The sequence below is a fragment of the Antechinus flavipes genome, chromosome 2 (assembly GCF_016432865.1).
Source record: "Antechinus flavipes isolate AdamAnt ecotype Samford, QLD, Australia chromosome 2, AdamAnt_v2, whole genome shotgun sequence".
In the NCBI taxonomy this organism is placed as follows: domain Eukaryota; kingdom Metazoa; phylum Chordata; class Mammalia; order Dasyuromorphia; family Dasyuridae; genus Antechinus; species Antechinus flavipes.
In genome coordinates, this window is record NC_067399.1 from 613,682,963 (window position 1) to 613,701,092 (window position 18,130).

General features: G+C 41.6%; 1 protein-coding gene across 6 annotated transcripts in view; it reads right to left on the bottom strand.

Annotated features, from left to right (window-relative positions):
- The window catches only part of SLIT1 (slit guidance ligand 1), a 256,670-nt gene that overhangs the window by 39,766 nt on the left and 198,774 nt on the right, over positions 1–18,130 (bottom strand). For all 6 annotated transcript variants that reach the window (XM_051981768.1, XM_051981770.1, XM_051981769.1 and 3 more), the window contains 9 exons: positions 15,961–16,124; positions 14,972–14,995; positions 14,668–14,812; positions 13,376–13,450; positions 12,710–12,853; positions 11,304–11,447; positions 8,543–8,709; positions 4,724–4,856; positions 1,768–1,836 (listed from right to left, as the gene is read on the bottom strand). In XM_051981768.1, the coding sequence (XP_051837728.1) occupies positions 1,768–1,836; positions 4,724–4,856; positions 8,543–8,709; positions 11,304–11,447; positions 12,710–12,853; positions 13,376–13,450; positions 14,668–14,812; positions 14,972–14,995; positions 15,961–16,124 (1,065 nt within the window). The remainder of the gene's footprint in view (positions 1–1,767; positions 1,837–4,723; positions 4,857–8,542; positions 8,710–11,303; positions 11,448–12,709; positions 12,854–13,375; positions 13,451–14,667; positions 14,813–14,971; positions 14,996–15,960; positions 16,125–18,130) is intronic.

Consider the following 18,130-nt stretch of genomic DNA (forward strand, 5'->3'; position numbering starts at 1 on the left):
ACTTAGAATATTTTCTCTATATTTCAAGCTTTGTAGCTAATAATTTAGAAGCATGTCCCTAACATCACCTTGCAAATAGCAGGCACCCAGTAAATCATTTTTGATGAGCTGATGAATAGGCAAGATTCTGTAGATCACCAGACAATGCAAAGATCCTGAAGGGCAGCTTCTAATAGAGAGCCTGGCACATGATACTTCATAAACTGCTTGTTAATTGAATATAAAAATTAATTCTACTGCTGCTGAATAATGTTTATGAAGGCAGGTATTCTGTGCATCTTTCTTATGGCAAATGATTTGAGATTATACTGTGTAAACTGTCAAAGAAGAGAGGTTACAATTAGCTATGTGTCCTGGCTTTGGGGGACACAAAGCTATCATTTATCCCAGTTTGAGGCAGAAGCTGCCTCAGAGGGTTGGGAAGTAGTTAAGAGGTAGCATGGGTCATTGGTCAGCAGCATGGGTGAGGTAAGTAGAGGAAGACAGAACCAGCATTTGCAGAGTGACTGGGTCAGTTTGTGGAGCAAAACAATAGGAAGTAGTTTGAATGAGGGTTGGTTCAGCTAGAGAGGGATTCCCTGTTGTGGGAGAGTAATTATGAGCGGTATGGAGTGGGAGGAGAGAGTCGGGAGCTTGCAAAGAATACAGAGAGTGAGTCAGTAGGCGCTTGCAAAAAGTACATAGAGAGTAACTCAGAAGAACAGAGGATTGGGGGAGAGAGATGGGAATTGGATGCTATTTTCATGCCATCATCCAATGCTACAATGACATAAGTCACCAAAAAGAACAATCTAAGAGGCTGCTATTTAAATCATGCATTTTTGGAACCTCCCCAGGCTTTGGGGGGAAAAGGTACTTGGGGGGCACAGAGCGTTCATGGCACAGGACAGATGTTAGTAAAATAATCCACAAAAATATCAAACCTCGACTAGACACAGACAGACCACGAATGGGGGCTTTGTAGAAAACGTGTGAGGGGGGATTTGGTCAGTAGCGAGGTCCTCTTAAAGAGGGTGTTATTAAGTTGTATTTAGAGTTCCCGGCGCCTGAACATCTTTTGTCCCTGATTCACCTGCTGAATCTTTAAAGCCTTCTTCAAGAAGCCTTCTGCCATTCCTGGGCATCAAGGAGACTCTCTGGGACTCAGTTTCCTGACTCGGTGCTGTAGTACTTCGCCCAGCGCACATAGTAAAGGCTTATTTTCTATAATTGCGTTACCTCTAACTGAATGCACCCCAGCCTTGCCCTGGGCTCGGGGCTCCCTGGGCAGAATCTGGGATCTCCAAACCCCCTTTCCTCCTTCAAACGTCCCCTTTTCAAGCTGCCCTTGCCACGGCTCATTGTGTTTGGGGCTTAGCATTAAGTGCTGAGGAAGCCTCCAGACGTGTCCATTCCCTTTGTAGCTTCCCTGCCTGCTTCCTAGCTCCCTAAAATCTAAACGAAAACGAGCATCCTCATGGAGCCAAGGAGTGTCCGGGAACATTCACAGGCCAGCGGGGAAGGTTAGTTGGGGAAATGCATTTAGACTGGGATGTTGAGGGATGCGGTTCCCAGGATGGCCACAAAGTGGCAGAATGACTGCACTCAGATCTACAAGGAGGAAAAAGACATTATTTCCAAAGGTGGAAATCTAGAGGAGGCTCCAGAACCTCCCTTCAGGGTATGAGATCAGCTGTGTCTGCTTCTTGACTCTGGCACATTCGAGCACATGAACCCTTCCTAGGTGGGACGGAGGACCCTGAAAACGGGACGGTCCGGGATACTCACACGAGCTGCAGGTACTTGAAGGTGGAGAGCTGGGCAGGGACCAGAGTGAACTGGTTACCATCCAGGTAGCTGTGAGAGGAAAGCGGGAGAGATCCTGTGATTAGCTAGCCCCCCTCTCCACCAGTGTCTCTGCCAAGAGTAACCTCTTTTCAGGACATCCCAATCATGTCATCCTTCTCAAGTAAGAAAGAGCACCACATTTCCTCCTCTGCTCCCACTTCCAGAGCACTGTATTTTTATAACAGTGGAGAGTTCCAAAACAGTTTGCCTCATTAAATTTTTATACACATTACCTCATTTGACTCTTATAACAACCCTTTGAAGGGAGAGAGCATGTATTTTTGTTCCAGTTTTGCAGATAAGTACACTAAGCATCAGAGAAGGCAGATAGCAAGCCTAAGATCATGGAGTAGGATTGGGAATCAAAACCAGCACTTCCAGCTCCAAGTGGAGTGATCTTTCTACCACACCCAATTTCAGGAGGAACTCCATTTTTGTTGTGGTTGTAATTAGGCAATATAATTACTTTTTTGGCAACTATTAAGCGATAATACCTCTAAAAGCCTGTGAAACCGAGGGCAGAAATGTATTTGATGAAATGGGGGGGGGGGAAGCTCCCATTTTCTTGGCCACGTCTCTGTCTCCTTACTAATTCTGCATCCTGTTCCTATTACCTAATTGAGGCATTATTATCCAAAGCTCAGCTTAGACCCTCTTTTCAGGATCAGAGTCCTAGATCACAAGCTACAAAAAATCATTAAAACTCATCTGATTCAACACATTAATTTTACAGAAAAGGAATTCTTTCAATCAACTTTTTCCTTGCCCTGTGTCTTTAACTGTCACTGCTGAGGGCCACCAACGAAACTCAATTCTCTATTTGTAACTTTACATTAGCATTCCAGTTCCACATCTTCAAATGCCCATTAGACACTTGTGTCCTGTCACTTCTTATTCAACATGTTCAAATTCTCCACTTAATCAGCTCTCCCAATCATCAAGGCTTAAAATCTCAGCCATCTTTGCTTCTTCCTTCTGTTCAATTAGTCACCAAATACAGTTCTCCAGGTGTCCCTAACTTTCTATTTTTACTGATACGACCCTAGAGGGACAGCATGACATGGTGGATAAGGAGGCAGCAAAACCCAAATTCGCATTCTGACTTGGACACAAATTGGTTATGTGACTTGGGACAAATGATTTCCCTTCTTAGTGCTATAAGCTATTCTCTAGAATGCTGCACATTGGCAAAATTAGGTCCATTCCCTATTTCTTAACTATCTTAGTCTACTCTTTCATCATCTTGTACCTAAGAAATTGTAGCCCCCTTGTCTTTATTCTCCAATTCAGTCCCTACAATACAAACTTTTCAGTGCAAAACAGTCATATTTCTTGATATCCCTTGAACATAATAGGAGCATTGCCATCTTGAACTTTCAACTCCAATGTTCCTAACTAAATTTTCCCCATATATCCAAATTCTCACTATCCTTCAATGACTAACTCAAATTACACCTCCTTCAGCAGGCCTTCCCTCACTGTTCCAGATCCTTCTGATCTCCCCCTTCTCTGGCGCCCAATAACTCACATTCTTTATATCATTAATTTTGGCACTGATCATATCACAACTTACATTGTAACCACCCTTCGGATGATACATTGAGAGTTATTTGGAACTACCTCAAAGCTGGAAGAAAACCCAGGGAGAATCTAATATAATCCAAGACTGAAAATGGATCCCATTTCCAATGGGCTTGCCAAATGATCCAGTGATTATAACTTTCTTACTGTTCCTCAAACAAGATATTCCTTTTTTCCAACTCTGGGCGTTTTTACTGGTTGCCATCCATACCCAGAACGCTTGCTTCTCTGTTTCTTGTCTTCTTTGGCTTCCTCTGAATGCCTACTAAAATCTCTCTTCTACAAGGAACCTTCCCTCTTTGAGCCTTCTTTCTCTAGGTTATTTCCAATTTATCATATATATATAGCTTCACTGTATATAATGTGTATGTCATATATATGATATGTATATCATATATACAGTTGTTTTCATGCATTAATCTGTGAGCTCCCTGAGACCTGGAACTGGTGCTCTCAGCACTTAGAACAGCATCTGACCAGGAGCAGGTGCTTAATAAATACTTACTATAGTTTTCATGATCAGAAGCTTTTCAAGACTCAGTCTCCCTGTTGGCTAATTCTACCCTTGCTCCTACTTCACTCCTCTGTGGCTCCTCAGAATAAGTCTGATCCTTTTCCAAGAACTACACTTAAAATACTGGAGATCAGCTGTCATGTTCCCCTTAAGGCTTTTCTCTTCAAGGCAATAACACCACCAGCACCACCAAAACGACCAACATTTATACAGTGCTAGAGATCACTTTGCTAAGCTCTTTACCATTATTATCTCCTTTGGCAAAGCTCCCCTTCATTTTCAAGATTAAAAACTTGAGACCTAGAGAGGCTAAACAGGGCCAGGATTTGAACCCAGTTTTTCCTGAATCTGGGTCCAGCATTCAATCCATTACATATTTGCTGAGTGATAAGGACAAGTAACTTTCACCTCTTATTAATGCAGCTTATTCTCTAATACTCTGAATTATAGCAAAGTTAAAATCTCCATTGCTGGAGCAAGTTTGTGCACAGGATGCTCCTCACATCAGTGAAAATGAGCTCAATAAATAACCACAATATTTGCTCTGCCCACCTTGCAGGGTTGTTATAAGGAAAGTACTTTGTAAGTGGTAAGCCAATATTTATGTCTATATCTATGTCTGTACTTATGTCTAGATCTAGACCTATTTAGACAGACAGATGTCTTTCTAGACAAATATATAAATATGAGATTTTAATATTGATAATAGGAAACTCCTCCTTTCTCCCCCATCCCCAAAGACCCTGCATGGCCTTAGCTAAGCCAGAAGGGGCCGAGGAGCCCACGAATGGTGTCACTCACAGTTCAGTGACATTCTTGGGGATGCCCTTGGGGAGACTCCGAAGGTGCTTGTTGCTGCAGCGAACCACAGTGTCAAGGCAGGTGCATTCCTGTGGGCACTGCGGCCGTGGGAGGCAGCCTCCTTCCTCCTGACCTGGAAAAGAAATCAGTGAAAGGATGATCAGTGAGGGGGACCCACCTTTCTTGCTTTCAGTCCTCTGTAGTCAAGGCTCATCTGGGTTTCCTGAGAACTGAAATCACTGGATCCAGACACTAACCTGATCTCTGAATTACCAACAGTAGGTCCTTCTTTGATAGAACCTCTCATAAATTGGTCTGAGTGCCCTATTTTAGTAAGACTCTTGATCAGATCCACTCCCTAAAGGGACCCCTAGCAGCCAGTTTGCCATCTCTGTTTTAGGAAACTCTCTATACATATTGTTGTTTGTCCTTCCTTCTCAAAGAGGACCATGACATCAGGGAGGGGATGCCATGACAAGTAAGTGAGGGGGGTTGGAGGGAGGGAGGGCTGGGCAGAGTCACCTGCCTCACTTTCCCTTACAGAGCCATCTGGGACCAATGACCAGATATAGATCAAGACAACTGGAGATGGCCCTGGATGCAGTGAGAGATCGTGGTGTTTTTAAACTAAACATTGACTTGATTGAGGTAGTACTCATTCAGACTGGGTAAGAAACCCTCTAAGCATATGAGTTGCAGGAAAAGTCCTTGTCCAGAAGTTCCCTGGACCAATAAAGTCATAAGACAAGCCCCTTTCTTAGTCCTTATGGTACTGCTTCAAGCTCTTTCTCTTGAGCCATCAACTGCACCCCTCCCTTTGACACTTAAAGCAAATCATCAACCTTGAGAAAAATGATTATTTCTCTCATATTAATAGTCAGTTATTAAAATTAGGGAGATTTTCCCCTATTTCTTTGTCCAATTTCTCAAGGACAGAGCTGGTGAAAGATAAGATTAACATTCTCCTCATCATGGGCATTGCTACTCCACCCAGCTGGCTCAGGCTTGGGTGGGGGATATAGATTCTTTGTCTCAATTGCCTAAAACTGGGGGTGGTCTGGATATAGGAACAGTCTCTCTGTTCAAGAGTGACATGATGTCACTCTCAGCCTCTCATTGGAGTGAACTCACTTCTCTTTATAAAACCCACCTCTCATTAATTGTTAACCAATCAGAGTTGATTACCACTCTCAGGAACACTCCTCTTCCAAAGGACCTATCAGCCATGAGCTCACCACCATTTTTGTCTTTGGTCTAAGAGAGATGGCCAAATGGCCATCCTTTTACTAATAAACATGCTGCCATTATTAATAAAATGATTAAATCACCTAGAAATTATATCTCTTAAACTTTTAAAATGCTGAAGTTTTCTACTTCTCCAACTAGACGCAGGCATTTAATGTGATTTTCTTCAATTCCCCTCCTCCTTCTTTCAAAACTTCAGAACATCATCTCTCCTTTCATTCCCTCTGGGAACACAAGAAGCAATTCTGCTCCTCATCAAGTCATTAAGGCTTCTACTTTGATCTTATTCCTTTCTGTCCTCATTAGGACTTTTCTCCAGTAAGGCTCCTTCCAGTCTGCTTCCAAATCTCCTCAATTTATATATATATACATAAATGTAACTTTATATATGGTATGTATATATACATATATGTGTGTATTGTATATAATGTTTGGGGGACAGCTAGGTGAATCAGTATCTTTGCCAAGAAAATCCCAAAATAGAGCCACAAGGAGATGGAAAAGGCTATAAAAAGCTATAAAACTAACAAAAACAATTGTGTGTGTGTGTGTGTGTGTGTGTGTGTGTGTGTGAAATTTATCTGTACAAGCCATCACTACCTCAAACTCAATGTGCCCAAGGGCTGTTCTAATGATTTTCCACTCAAAATTTTATCTTTCTTACTTGTCCATTTCTGTCAATGATATCCTGTATGCAGTTTCCAGTGTTTAAAACCTTGATATTGTTTACCTCCAATAGTCTTGTCCACTCCAGCTACAAAGCAATTCTAGCATCCATCCCCTTCTTCCTATTCCTACCACTATCACCCTGGCACAGGTCCTTATTACTGCTCATCTAAATAACTGCAATAAATAAATACAGCAAAAGGTTTTCCCACCTTTTTTCTCTACCCTCAAATTACCATTCATACCACATAATTACATCTATGCACAATCGTGTCATCTACCTATTCAAAAATCCCTATTACCTGCTGACTGTAATCTAAATGGACTCTCCCTCTAGCTGGACCTCTAAATGGACTCTCCCTTTAGCTGGACCTCATATTACTATCCTCATGTACAGAGCTTTGGAGCTGAAATGGCCTCCTCTGTGTCCCAAACTTGCTCTGTTTTTGTTGACTCTGTCTCCCATGCTGGAAATCCCTCCCTTTTCTTTGGCTGTGGATTTCCTACTTATCCTTTAAAGTCTCACTCACTTACCACCTCCACCACATATCAACCATGACTTCCGACTTCACTTAGCACTCCGTTTAGCCCCTCTCTAATTCACTTACCATAATATGTTATAACATGCATTCTTTTGTGAGTCTCATTATTCTACAAAACTTTATTCTCCATGCAGACCAGAATATGTTCTAACACAGCTTTATTATCTCCTCCAATGTTTACCATTGTATTCTCCGCAGAGTAGAAACTTAATAAGGCTTTGCAGAATGCAATCTAAGAGTGGTGTTGGGAGAATGGAAAGGCCCTGAGAGTAGGGGCTGTCTAAACTTTTCCATTTTATCCCTGTCACTGGCATAGTACCTGACACGTAGTAAGCGATTAATAAATGCTTGTTGATTAATTAAGATGTGTTCAAAGGAACTTGATCAGAAATGGCTTTTTTTTTTATCTTGAAAAATTAATGAACCAAGGCTATCTAGTATAATTTGGTAAGGGGGTAGGGCAGGACATGAGAGCTACCTTTAAATATCTGCATGTATGGAAAAGGAATTTGTCTCATTTTAAATAGCCCTGTGGAGGTAGAAGTGTGATCCATGAGATGGGCAGCAGCAATATGGATTTTTGCTCAATATGAGAAAGGATTTCCTAACAATCAAAATTGCTCTATCTCTAAAGCCATCACTATCTTAGAAGATAATGGACCCCTAAAAGTCATAGGATCATACTATTTAGGAATGGAAGAGAGCTTAGAGATAGAAGGAAACTGAGACCCAGAAAAATTAAATCACTCTCCTGGATCACACAGCTGAAAAATAGCAAAATCAGGAATGGGAATGAGCACTTCTGCCTCCACACTCAACTCTCTTTCCATTGAACTTTCAAGGAGATTATACTTTAATGAGGGAGACATCAAGTATAAAAATAGATCCGTACAAAATATGTAGAATAGATGGACAGTAATCTTGTAAAGAAAGGCTCCAACGCCTTGGATTGGGGGAGAAGGGAAGAAAGGTTTCCTAACTAGAATTCAAGAGAGAATAAGTATGTCCACAAGCCAGGAACTGACTCCTTCCTGAGAAGACATCAGAGAAGTGATTTCTTGGAACCCAAGAGATGTTCTTTAATGGGAAGATCCTAGAGTGAGGAGGGCTGATCTGATGAAGTGAGCTTAGGAGAAGGGGGAGGGTATGTCCCAGGTCCAGCCCTGCAGGTCTCCAGCAGGAAATACAGAGGGACTGTGAGGTACAAGGAGAGCTGGCTTCAGCCTGGACTTGTGGAGAAGCCTGAGCCCCCTGCTCCTGGCAAAGTCCTTGCTGCCCTCTAAGGGCTCACTCCACGACCTCTTCTCCTAGCCAGTTCCCAGGCTGACCCCGCCAGGCCCCCCTCCCCAGGATGCCTGTGAGTTACCTTCCTCACACCTGAAGTCGGGGAAGGCCACGTCCTGGAGTGGGATCTGCCGTAAGAAGTCTGGGTTCTGACACCGGGGGTTCCCCGTCACGATCTTCCTCTTCCGGAGCCAGTCCCCAAGCCAGGCCAGCTGGCAGTTACAGTTGAATGGATTAGCCAGGAGATTTCTAAAAAGATAAGGAGCCGTGAATAACGACAACCACAATAATAACAATAGTTAACATTTATGTTGTACTTTAACATATTCTTTCTTTTAATTATTACAACCCAATGAGGCTTTATGGTCGCTCTTCAGTTGTGTCCAATTTTTCATGACCCCGCTTGGGGTTTTCTTGGCAAGGACACTGCAGTAGCTTGCCGTTTCTTTCTTCAGCTTATTTGACAGATGAGGAAACTGAGGCAAGCAGGGCTAACTGACTTGCCCAGAATCACACAGCTAGGAAATATCTGATTTGAATTTGAGAAGACCAGTCTTTCTGACTCCAATTCTGGCACTGTATGAATCTTCTATCCCCTTATGATGAAGGTGCTATTATTTTCCTTATTTTACAGAAGAGAACAAGTTAAATGACTTGCCCCAAATCACACAGATAGTTATTGTTTAAAGCAAAATTTGAATTCAGGACTTCCTAATTCCAAGTTCAATACTTTAGTGTTTGTCCCCACCTATCTTTGTTCTATGAGCTTAAAAAAAGACCTCATAACTGCCACATATTTCTGGGTGTTGGATTAAGCAACTTTTGCAAAGGTATGAATATATTAAAGTGTGTCATGAGAGTAAGGAGTCTTCCAAGTTGACAAGTGCACAAAAACAATACCTCCAAATGCTCTGCGTCCCCTTTAAACACCACATCCTTATTTCAGTGACACTGGAATTCCTCTTTGGAATCAACTTGGCCACACATGAAAACCTGTGCCTTAGATACTGGAAACAGCTCCCAGAAAGGAGCTATAAATATTCTCTGGGCAACGGTGGCTCACCGGACCAAGTGTACAACTACTGAAAGGGACATCACTCATTGACATATATAAGAACAAGTGTGTTCATTTGTTTTTTAAACAAGTCATATCACTTGGTTTGAAGTCATATCATTTGATCACTGTTGATATGAAAAGTCATATCTCATATTCTAATCTTTTATAAAAGATTATATAGATTATTTATAGTTTATAATAATATATAAAGATTATATATCAAATTTTATAAAAGTTTTATTCTGTAACACATAGAAATATATTAACGATAGATTTGGGACCATTTTGAGGTCCCTCTGAGGGACCTCACTGCTCCAGCAAGCCTACAATCAACAGCGCAATATCAAAAATGTTGTCAGTGGAAGGGGAAAGTGGAAAGCTTAATCCAAAATAGAGTAATAATTTAAAAAATCATTCCTCTTTGGCCTTAGGATAAATGCTTATATTTACTTTTGAATAAGGATGTGCATAATGTTCAGGGGATTCCCAACACACCAAATAATGATCATATATCTATAATCATATAAACTTTTACAGCATTTTACAGTTTACAATTGGCGTCAGACACTTTTCTTAGTCTTTCGAATGAGCTGGAGAAGGAAATGGCAAACCACTCTAGTATCTGACCCCAAAATGGGCTCATAAAAAAAAAAAAAAAATGGGCTCCAACATGACTGAACTGACTGATAAACAAGAAATGCTAGACTGATACAAGCCCCACCTGAACCATATTCTTTCTCTGTATTTGGAATCATTGCCCTCCCCTAAGGTGAGAGATGGTAATTAAAGTGTTTTGATTCAAAAGGTTTCTGACCAGTCTGCTGCCTATCAGAAAGAGGAGAATAAACATGAGTATGAAAAGGCCCAACAAAGGAATTAAAAAGATAACCAGGGCTGGAAAGGAAGATTTATCTCAATTACACAGTCAATGAGTAACACTTCTCTTCTTCATTTTTTCTCTTGGCTCCTTCCCTTCACCCACTCCCAAGGCAGGCTGCCACCTGCTATTTATTTCTACCATAAAATCAGAATCTTTTTCTTTTCAAGGATATACTTTAAAAGTATAAATTTCCATGCAGGAATTACAAAATTTACATTTAGTTAAGTAGGACATCCAATGGGAAAAGGCCAAGTAGCCTACAGCTAAGTTTCTACCATTCTCATCTAACGTGAATTTCCCAGCAAATCTTTTCACAGTATCTGAGAGGCAGCATGCCATAATGCTTAGAGACCCAGCTCAAGTGACAAGAAGACCTGGATTCAAATTCTGCCTCTCACATATACAAGTTGTATGACCTTGACCAAGACCGTGGAGACTATTGCCACTTTTCACCTTTGCATTGTAAATTTAGAATGGGAAGGGACCTTAGGGGTTATATAGTCCACTCTCTCATTTTACAGATTTTTAGAATTAAAGCCAAGAGGAGTTAAATGACCTGCCCATCTAGTAAATGTGTAAGGTGGCATTTGAATCCAACTTTTCTGGACTGGAAGCCCAGCACTCTATCCACCATCATCACTGCATCACGAAGGCTAGAGAAGACTGCAGCATCATATGCTCTTTCACCCCTGACTCAACTAAGAAGCCTCAATGGTCTCTGGTCACCAGGAAAAAAAATTGATATGGCCCTGTCTGGTGAGATTGACTCTGGCTGAGTTTTACTCCATCACACCCTTACGTGTCCCTGGAGCAGACGGGCAGGGAAGGTGCTGGGGCCCCTGGGGCAGGTGCCTGCCAGCCTCTGGGACAGGGACCTCCCAGCTGAGCAAGGGGCACCCAACTTACAGAGTGGAGAGGGACTGGAGGGTGTCAAAGGCTCCAGGTGAGATGGTGCTGATCTGGTTGTCATAAAGAGAGAGGAGCCGGACATTCCGAAGGCCTGTGAAGCTGTCGTTGTGGATGCAGCTGATGCGGTTGTTCCTCAGCATTCTGCGGAAACAAGGAAAAAAGGGGGAGCAGGGGTCCTCCTGGCTCAGAAACCATTCTGCTGAATCTGCTTCCCAAAGGAACCCTCCTTCTGGATTCACAGGACTTAGAGACAGAAGCGATCTTAGAAACATTCTGGTCAGAAGGGCCAACCGTGTTTGGGTCTAACTCTCTGGGGGTCTGGCGAAACCCAGATATTGCTTCGCGTAATAATCCTTTTAAAGGCATAAAATAAATATGTAAATAAAATACAGAGAATTACAGAAGATACCATGATTACTATTTTGCAGATAGGAAGGTTGTAATCGCATATAACCTAGCAATGGGTCCAATAACTGGAGAAATTTGAAGTCATAATGAGTGTAAAAGGTATTTTGAGAAAATGTAGCCAAGAGTAATGGGATATCACATCTGTGATCAAATGCTTCTTCCCCTGAGCAGTGAAATCTGTGCTGTGCTATTCATAATTGAAGGAGATTCTGAATTTCATTTATAAGTTGAGTGTAAAATAATGGTGTAATATTTTTTTCTCATCTAAGTTGACGGTCCTGAAATCTTTCCAGGTTAACAAGTTCTGATTAAGTACAAACTTCTCGTTTTACAGATGAGAAAACTATAGCCTAGAGAGAAGTAACTTGGTCAAAGTGGCAAAGATGGGAATGGAACACAGCTCTGGAAACCTATTGCTTTTTAAAAATCAAAGTTCCTTTGAAATAAACAAATGGTAGAGCAGTATTAGAGATTTTTCTTACTGGGAATTCCCTACACCAATGAAATCCAGATCCACACTAAATATATATATATATGTGTGTGTGTGTGTGTGTGTGTGTGTGTGTGTGTGTATGTATTATATGTGATATACACATGTCCTTATGCATATGTATATATGTATCCTCTACATATGTTTATCTATCTATCTCTATGTATCTAAACTATCTGCAATGGTTCTTCTGCACTCAAGAGGATTGTCCCTTCAGGATGTTGATGTCATGCTGATTTACTCTTAAGACATAGGATGACTTAGATTATTCATATGCACAAGACAGCCCCCTAAGTCCTCAGCAGAAGACAGGAAAGATTTTGTGACCAAATAGCTTTTTATAACCTTAGTAGTGCTACAGAAAATAATATTTTTTTGTAACAAGGCAACAGTAACAAGTCCCATTATTTCCTGGCAACCCCATCTTTCCTTCTCATATTAATAGTCATCATCCCAATCCGCATCTATCAATGTCTCTGCCACTCACTGCCTCCCAGGTACTCACAGGGTCCTTAGACCATCCAGACCCCGGAACATGCCGCTCCGGATGGATTCCAACTGGTTCACGGTCAAGTGCAACTCACTCACTGAGGCTGCCCCCTCGAAGGCACCATCTTCTATCTCTGATACCTTGTTGTTGCTGAGGTTGCTGGGGACAACAGGAGGGAAAGAGAAAGAGGACCCAGTGAGGGCTTCGAATCCAGGACTGTTTATCCACAAAGGTGGTTATTTTTCTCCCTTTCTCCTTTAGAATTCTCTCAGATTTGGACCCCTGAGAAACTCCTATCTGACCAGAAACCTCCATCTAACTGGTCTCCTGGTCAGCATCTACTCTCTAACAGAAAATTCTCCTGTTACCATTATTCCTGGTGCTTGGAGTTCCTCTTCAACCTCAAAATCAGGCTAAAATCCCATTGTTCAACCTCCAGGTTAAATGACATCTATCTACAATATCTTCCCTGATCTCTATAGGAGGAAAATGATCTCCCCCTCCTTCCCTTATGTATTCATTCATAATATCATTTTTGGGGGTATATATAACATATTCCCCTACTAGTCTATAAACTGCTTGTGAGCAATCTCTGTGATTGTTTATCCTTGTATCACCAAGCATAGTGCTCCACACATTTTAGGGGCTTGTAGAATATTTGTTGAATCAAATTGGACTCACATTTTCTTCAGATGTGGAAGTTTTTTAAAAATCCCAGTGGCCTCTAATATTGAGATTTCATTGTTGTTCAACCGTCTGTGATAGATAAGAAAAAGAAGAGGTTTTGAACGGGAGAAGTTGCAGTCACCTCCAAATGAAGAAGCTATCAGATGACAATATTATAGGGACATCTCTGAGAAATTCCATTAAAAATACATCACCACCTCAAAAAGAGTCCACTCTTTAAGTCAGATTAAAATAATGGTAGATCTAGAGCGAAAACAGTGATAATTAAAGATACTTTTTCAAGATAAATAAGTTACATCTATATTGAATGTTTGCATGTATTGATAAACGCACATATGTGATAGATCAACATCAGCATTTGGCTAATAGTTTTAAAGAGTATCCTGAAAAAGGAGATATTATCAAGTGCATTCACTAAGGTCATATTTTTACTATTTTTCATTAAAATCTTTCTTTTTTAGCTTAGTATTTATTTAACAAATATTTGCTATAGTAAGCAAATATTTGTTAATTTGGTTTAAACTGAGGTCTCAATTTACAAATCCATAATATGTTTGCAAAATCCTTAATATGTATGAATTTCACAAGCATATCCTTGGCAAATCAGAAGCTCCTACTTAAGGCAACAAATGAATATCTTTCAGAATAGAACTATAAACAGAACTTTAATTTTCTAATCACTGTTTCCCATTTGCCTAAGTTCAGTATTCAGGCTCAAAGGAGCAAATAAACATATATCTCACATTACTTCCAAGAACAGGATAATTGCTATATATAAATACATGTTTACCCTTCCAATGTTGCTTAAGTAGGAGGAAGGCATAATTATACCCATTTTGTAGAATGAGAAACTGGGGTACAAATAGAGTACACTGTTCAAAGTCAATCAGCTCATCAGCAGCAAAGGATCAAAACTGTCCAGACATCTCACTGAAGGGTGGAATCCAGTTATCCCCTGATGTTTATGGCAGAAGGCCATCTGCCAATTCAGTCTGCCAACTGACCTACTGATTTCACAACTGAGGGGGTCTCAGGATAAGTGGAGGTTACCACAATCACCACAGTACCTATGTACCCCAATGATTCAGCAGGGATTGGGATGGAGGTGACTAACTGCCCCTCCAGCAGTCCCCAAGACTGAATAGTAGGATGCTGTCTTTCTGACAGCTGTAGAAAATAAAGCTAAGAGGCAAGCCCAGAAAGAACCGAAGAGGAGCATGGAAAGGGAAAGGAAGGAAGGAGGGAGGACAAGACTAAGGCCAGAGTGGCAGAGGAGGTGCCCTCACAGCTCTGCGGTGGACTGGGGGATGCGCTCTGGGATCTTGGTGAGTTTCAGGTTGGAGCATTCCACCACATTGGATTCACAGCGGCACTTGTGGGGACAGACGGCATCACTGTTGCATTCGCTGTTCAACCGGTAATCCTCTGTGCCTGGCTCGAAGGAAGGAAACATGAGAAATCAGGAAGCAGCTGGGGCCTGGGGACCACCCTGCTTCTCAGAGTGCCTAGGCCTGGCCCCTTTGGGCATGCAGCAGGGCCCTTGTCCTCCCAGCCCTCCCGGGACATCCCCACTTCTCAGAGGTCCCTTACCTGGAAGGAAGTATTGCTCTTTTGCTGGAAAGAGAGACAAAACAAAAAGGAACTGGCTGATTGTCAGAACAGATGGAACCTGAACCAGAGCCCATCTAACAACGCATATACATGACCCGGGGACAGAATCTCTAAAGGCCCAAGAGTCTTGTGGATATCTCTAAAGTCATTACAAAGATTCTTCTCTATAAGATATAGAAAAGCTCTGATTCCCAGAGGCAAAACCCCACCTTTGCTACTTATTGAGCAAGTTATTGAAGCTCCTAGGTCTCCCTTTTCTCATCTATAAAATGGAGGAATTGGACCAGATGGCCTTCTAACGTCTCCTTCAGCTCTAGATCCTCTGAAAATGAGGGGACTGCACAGGATTTCCCAAGTTCGGCTCTAACATTGTGACTGATGCTAAACGGTAGCACTGCACTTGTATTGGGCGTTTGAACTGAGCTAAAAACAAGCTATAGGAATGATGTATTGTAGTAAAGAATAGATCAGGAACTATTTTCATTGTACAGGTGGAGATAGGTTATACAATGAAGTATCTTAGATCTGAAAAGGATTTTAAGGGCCATCTAATCCAAGTCTCCCATTTTACAGATGAGAAAACTAAGGTCCAGAGAATGCAACACCTGCCCAAAGTTATGCAGCTAGGTGGTAATCACCCAGGTGGATTGATTTTTAACATGTCTCATAAGAGGATCTGGCCAGGATCTCAGGGTCATGAGTTTCAGTCCCACCCAATAGAACCCTATTGCCCCAATGACCATAGTATTATATCAGCTTAAGTGACAGAAAACATTCCTACTAGAGGATTGGAGGAACACAATTGGTGTGTTCCCAGTTCTTAGAAGTCCCAAGAAATCAGAGAAGAAATCTGATGGGCAAGGCTATGTGGGGTTGCTTCTATTGATTCTTGAATCCTAAAATTTCCCAGACAGTTCTGGGTTTCCATTCCATTACTCCAAGAAAAAAGGAGACAGAAAGATAGTTACCTGAGCACCTGAATTTCTTGCTTTTGATCTGCCCAATGCGCTTGTTGGCCAGACGGCGGGGACTGGCGCAACGGGCTCCACTGGTCTCGATGGGGTTAGTGCGTAAGAAATCTGCCAGCCACTTCAGGTTACAGTCACAGATGAACGGATTTTGAGCCAGGTGCCTTTCCAAAGGGAAGATAAATTGAAAATAAAAACAATGATAAAAGAACTTTTCTGGCTTCCCAACTAGCCTAGTTAACCACGAAGGTCAAAGAAGGGATCGGAAGAGAAGCAAAAAAACTGGGCAGGGTTGGGTAGCAGGACATTGTTCAACCATGGGTATGGGGAAGGGGAACTGATGGGAATGAGAGAGTAGTGGGGGTCAAGAGAGCTGACAAGATATGGCTGGGGGCATTATGGGAAGTGCTAGGCAGAGGGAAGGAGCTGACAGAGAGGGCTGAGAGATATGGGATGAGAGTGAAAGGAGGGGATAGTGAGGGAGCTGATGTGGAAGAGGGTAGGATATGAGCTGTAAAGAATGGGTAGGGACATGCTATTATTTTTTTCTTTATTAAAGCTTTTCATTTTTCAAAACATATGCGTGGACAACCCTTCAACATTAGCCCTTGCAAAACCTTGTCCAATTTCTCCCCCTTCCCCCCACCCTCTCCTAGATGGCAAATAGTGCAATACAAGTTAAACATCATAGAAATATGTGTTAAATCCAATATATGCATAGATATTTATACAATTATTTTGCTGCACAGAAAAAATCAAATCAAACCAGAAAAAAAATAAATAAAATGCAAACAACAACAGAGAGTGAGAATGCTATGTTGTGAACCACACTCAGTTCCCACGGCCCTCTATCTGGGTGCAGATGGCTCTCTTCATCACAAGATTATTGGAATGGGCCTCTCATTATTGACAAGAGCCACGTCCATCAGAATTGATCATCGTATAGTTTTGTTGTTGCCATGTACCATGTTCTCTTGGTTATACTCATCTTATTCAGCATCAGTTCCTCCTATGTACAAGACAGATACTATAGACACTCAGTAAGAATCCTTACAAAACTCTTTGTGTTTCCCAGAAGTGGCAGAGGGTTTGCTAAGTACCATCTGTGGCCTTCCACCTGGCTCCTGAGTGGCCAGAAACTTATTTCTCAAACAGCACATTGAGACTAAGAATTTATGGTCGGTCATCACAGACCACACGGCTGTCCACTGTGTAAATAACTGGTCCTTTGGTGGATTAATCCCATGATCACCTCAAGAGTTCCCTGCTTGATTAACTGAACTGACCTGTCCAAAACAAGCCCAGATCTAAAGAACAACCTAATTTTGAACTTTTAAAAAGATGTGAATTACCTGACCTAAAATTCAAAGCAGCACTTTTCCTCCTACTGCCTAGTAACACAATTACTCCAATTTACATTGTATTTAAAGATTTGTAAAAAGCATTTTCCTCACAGCAGCTCTATGAGGTAGGCAGTTCCAGTATTATCATCTCTCTTTTATGGATGAAGAAATTAAGTCTTAAAGAGGTTAAATGACTTATCAGATAGTTCCTAACTGTCAGATCTAAGCCTGCCCTACCAAGCTGCACTCCTCTGGGCTTTTCCATCTTATCCCAGAAATATCCCAAATATGGAAGATCCCATCAACCCTGGAATTTATACCTCAGAAGCACCTGATGCCCTGATTGGAAGGCTCCTCCCAGTACCTCCGCTTAACAAGGATGACCAGCCCAGCCATTTCTTCATTCCCCTGCTGGCTGAACTCCTTTGGACATCAAGTAGCAGCATCTTCTCTCCCCACTTTTTTCAGCTTTCTTTTATATGTTGTGCTCCCTGTTCTTGGCACTGAGTAAGTACTTAACAAATGCTTGTCAGTTGATTGATTGACTGACCTAGGGCTTAATACTCAAAGATCAGGGCCCTTGACACAAAATCAGGCTGCCTACCAATGTTGCTGGCCATCTCATCACATTTGCCAGTTCTTACACAGCTAAAGATAAAATTCAAGTCTCAAGCATCCAAAATTTAGGTGAAGTCTTTTAATACTGTCTGTTACTCAGATCTCCTTTTTATCATAGATTTAAAACTAGAATCAATCAATCAATCAGGAATTTATAAATTTAGAACTAGAAAGAGCCTTAAAGGTCTTTTTGTCAATCCTCCTCATTT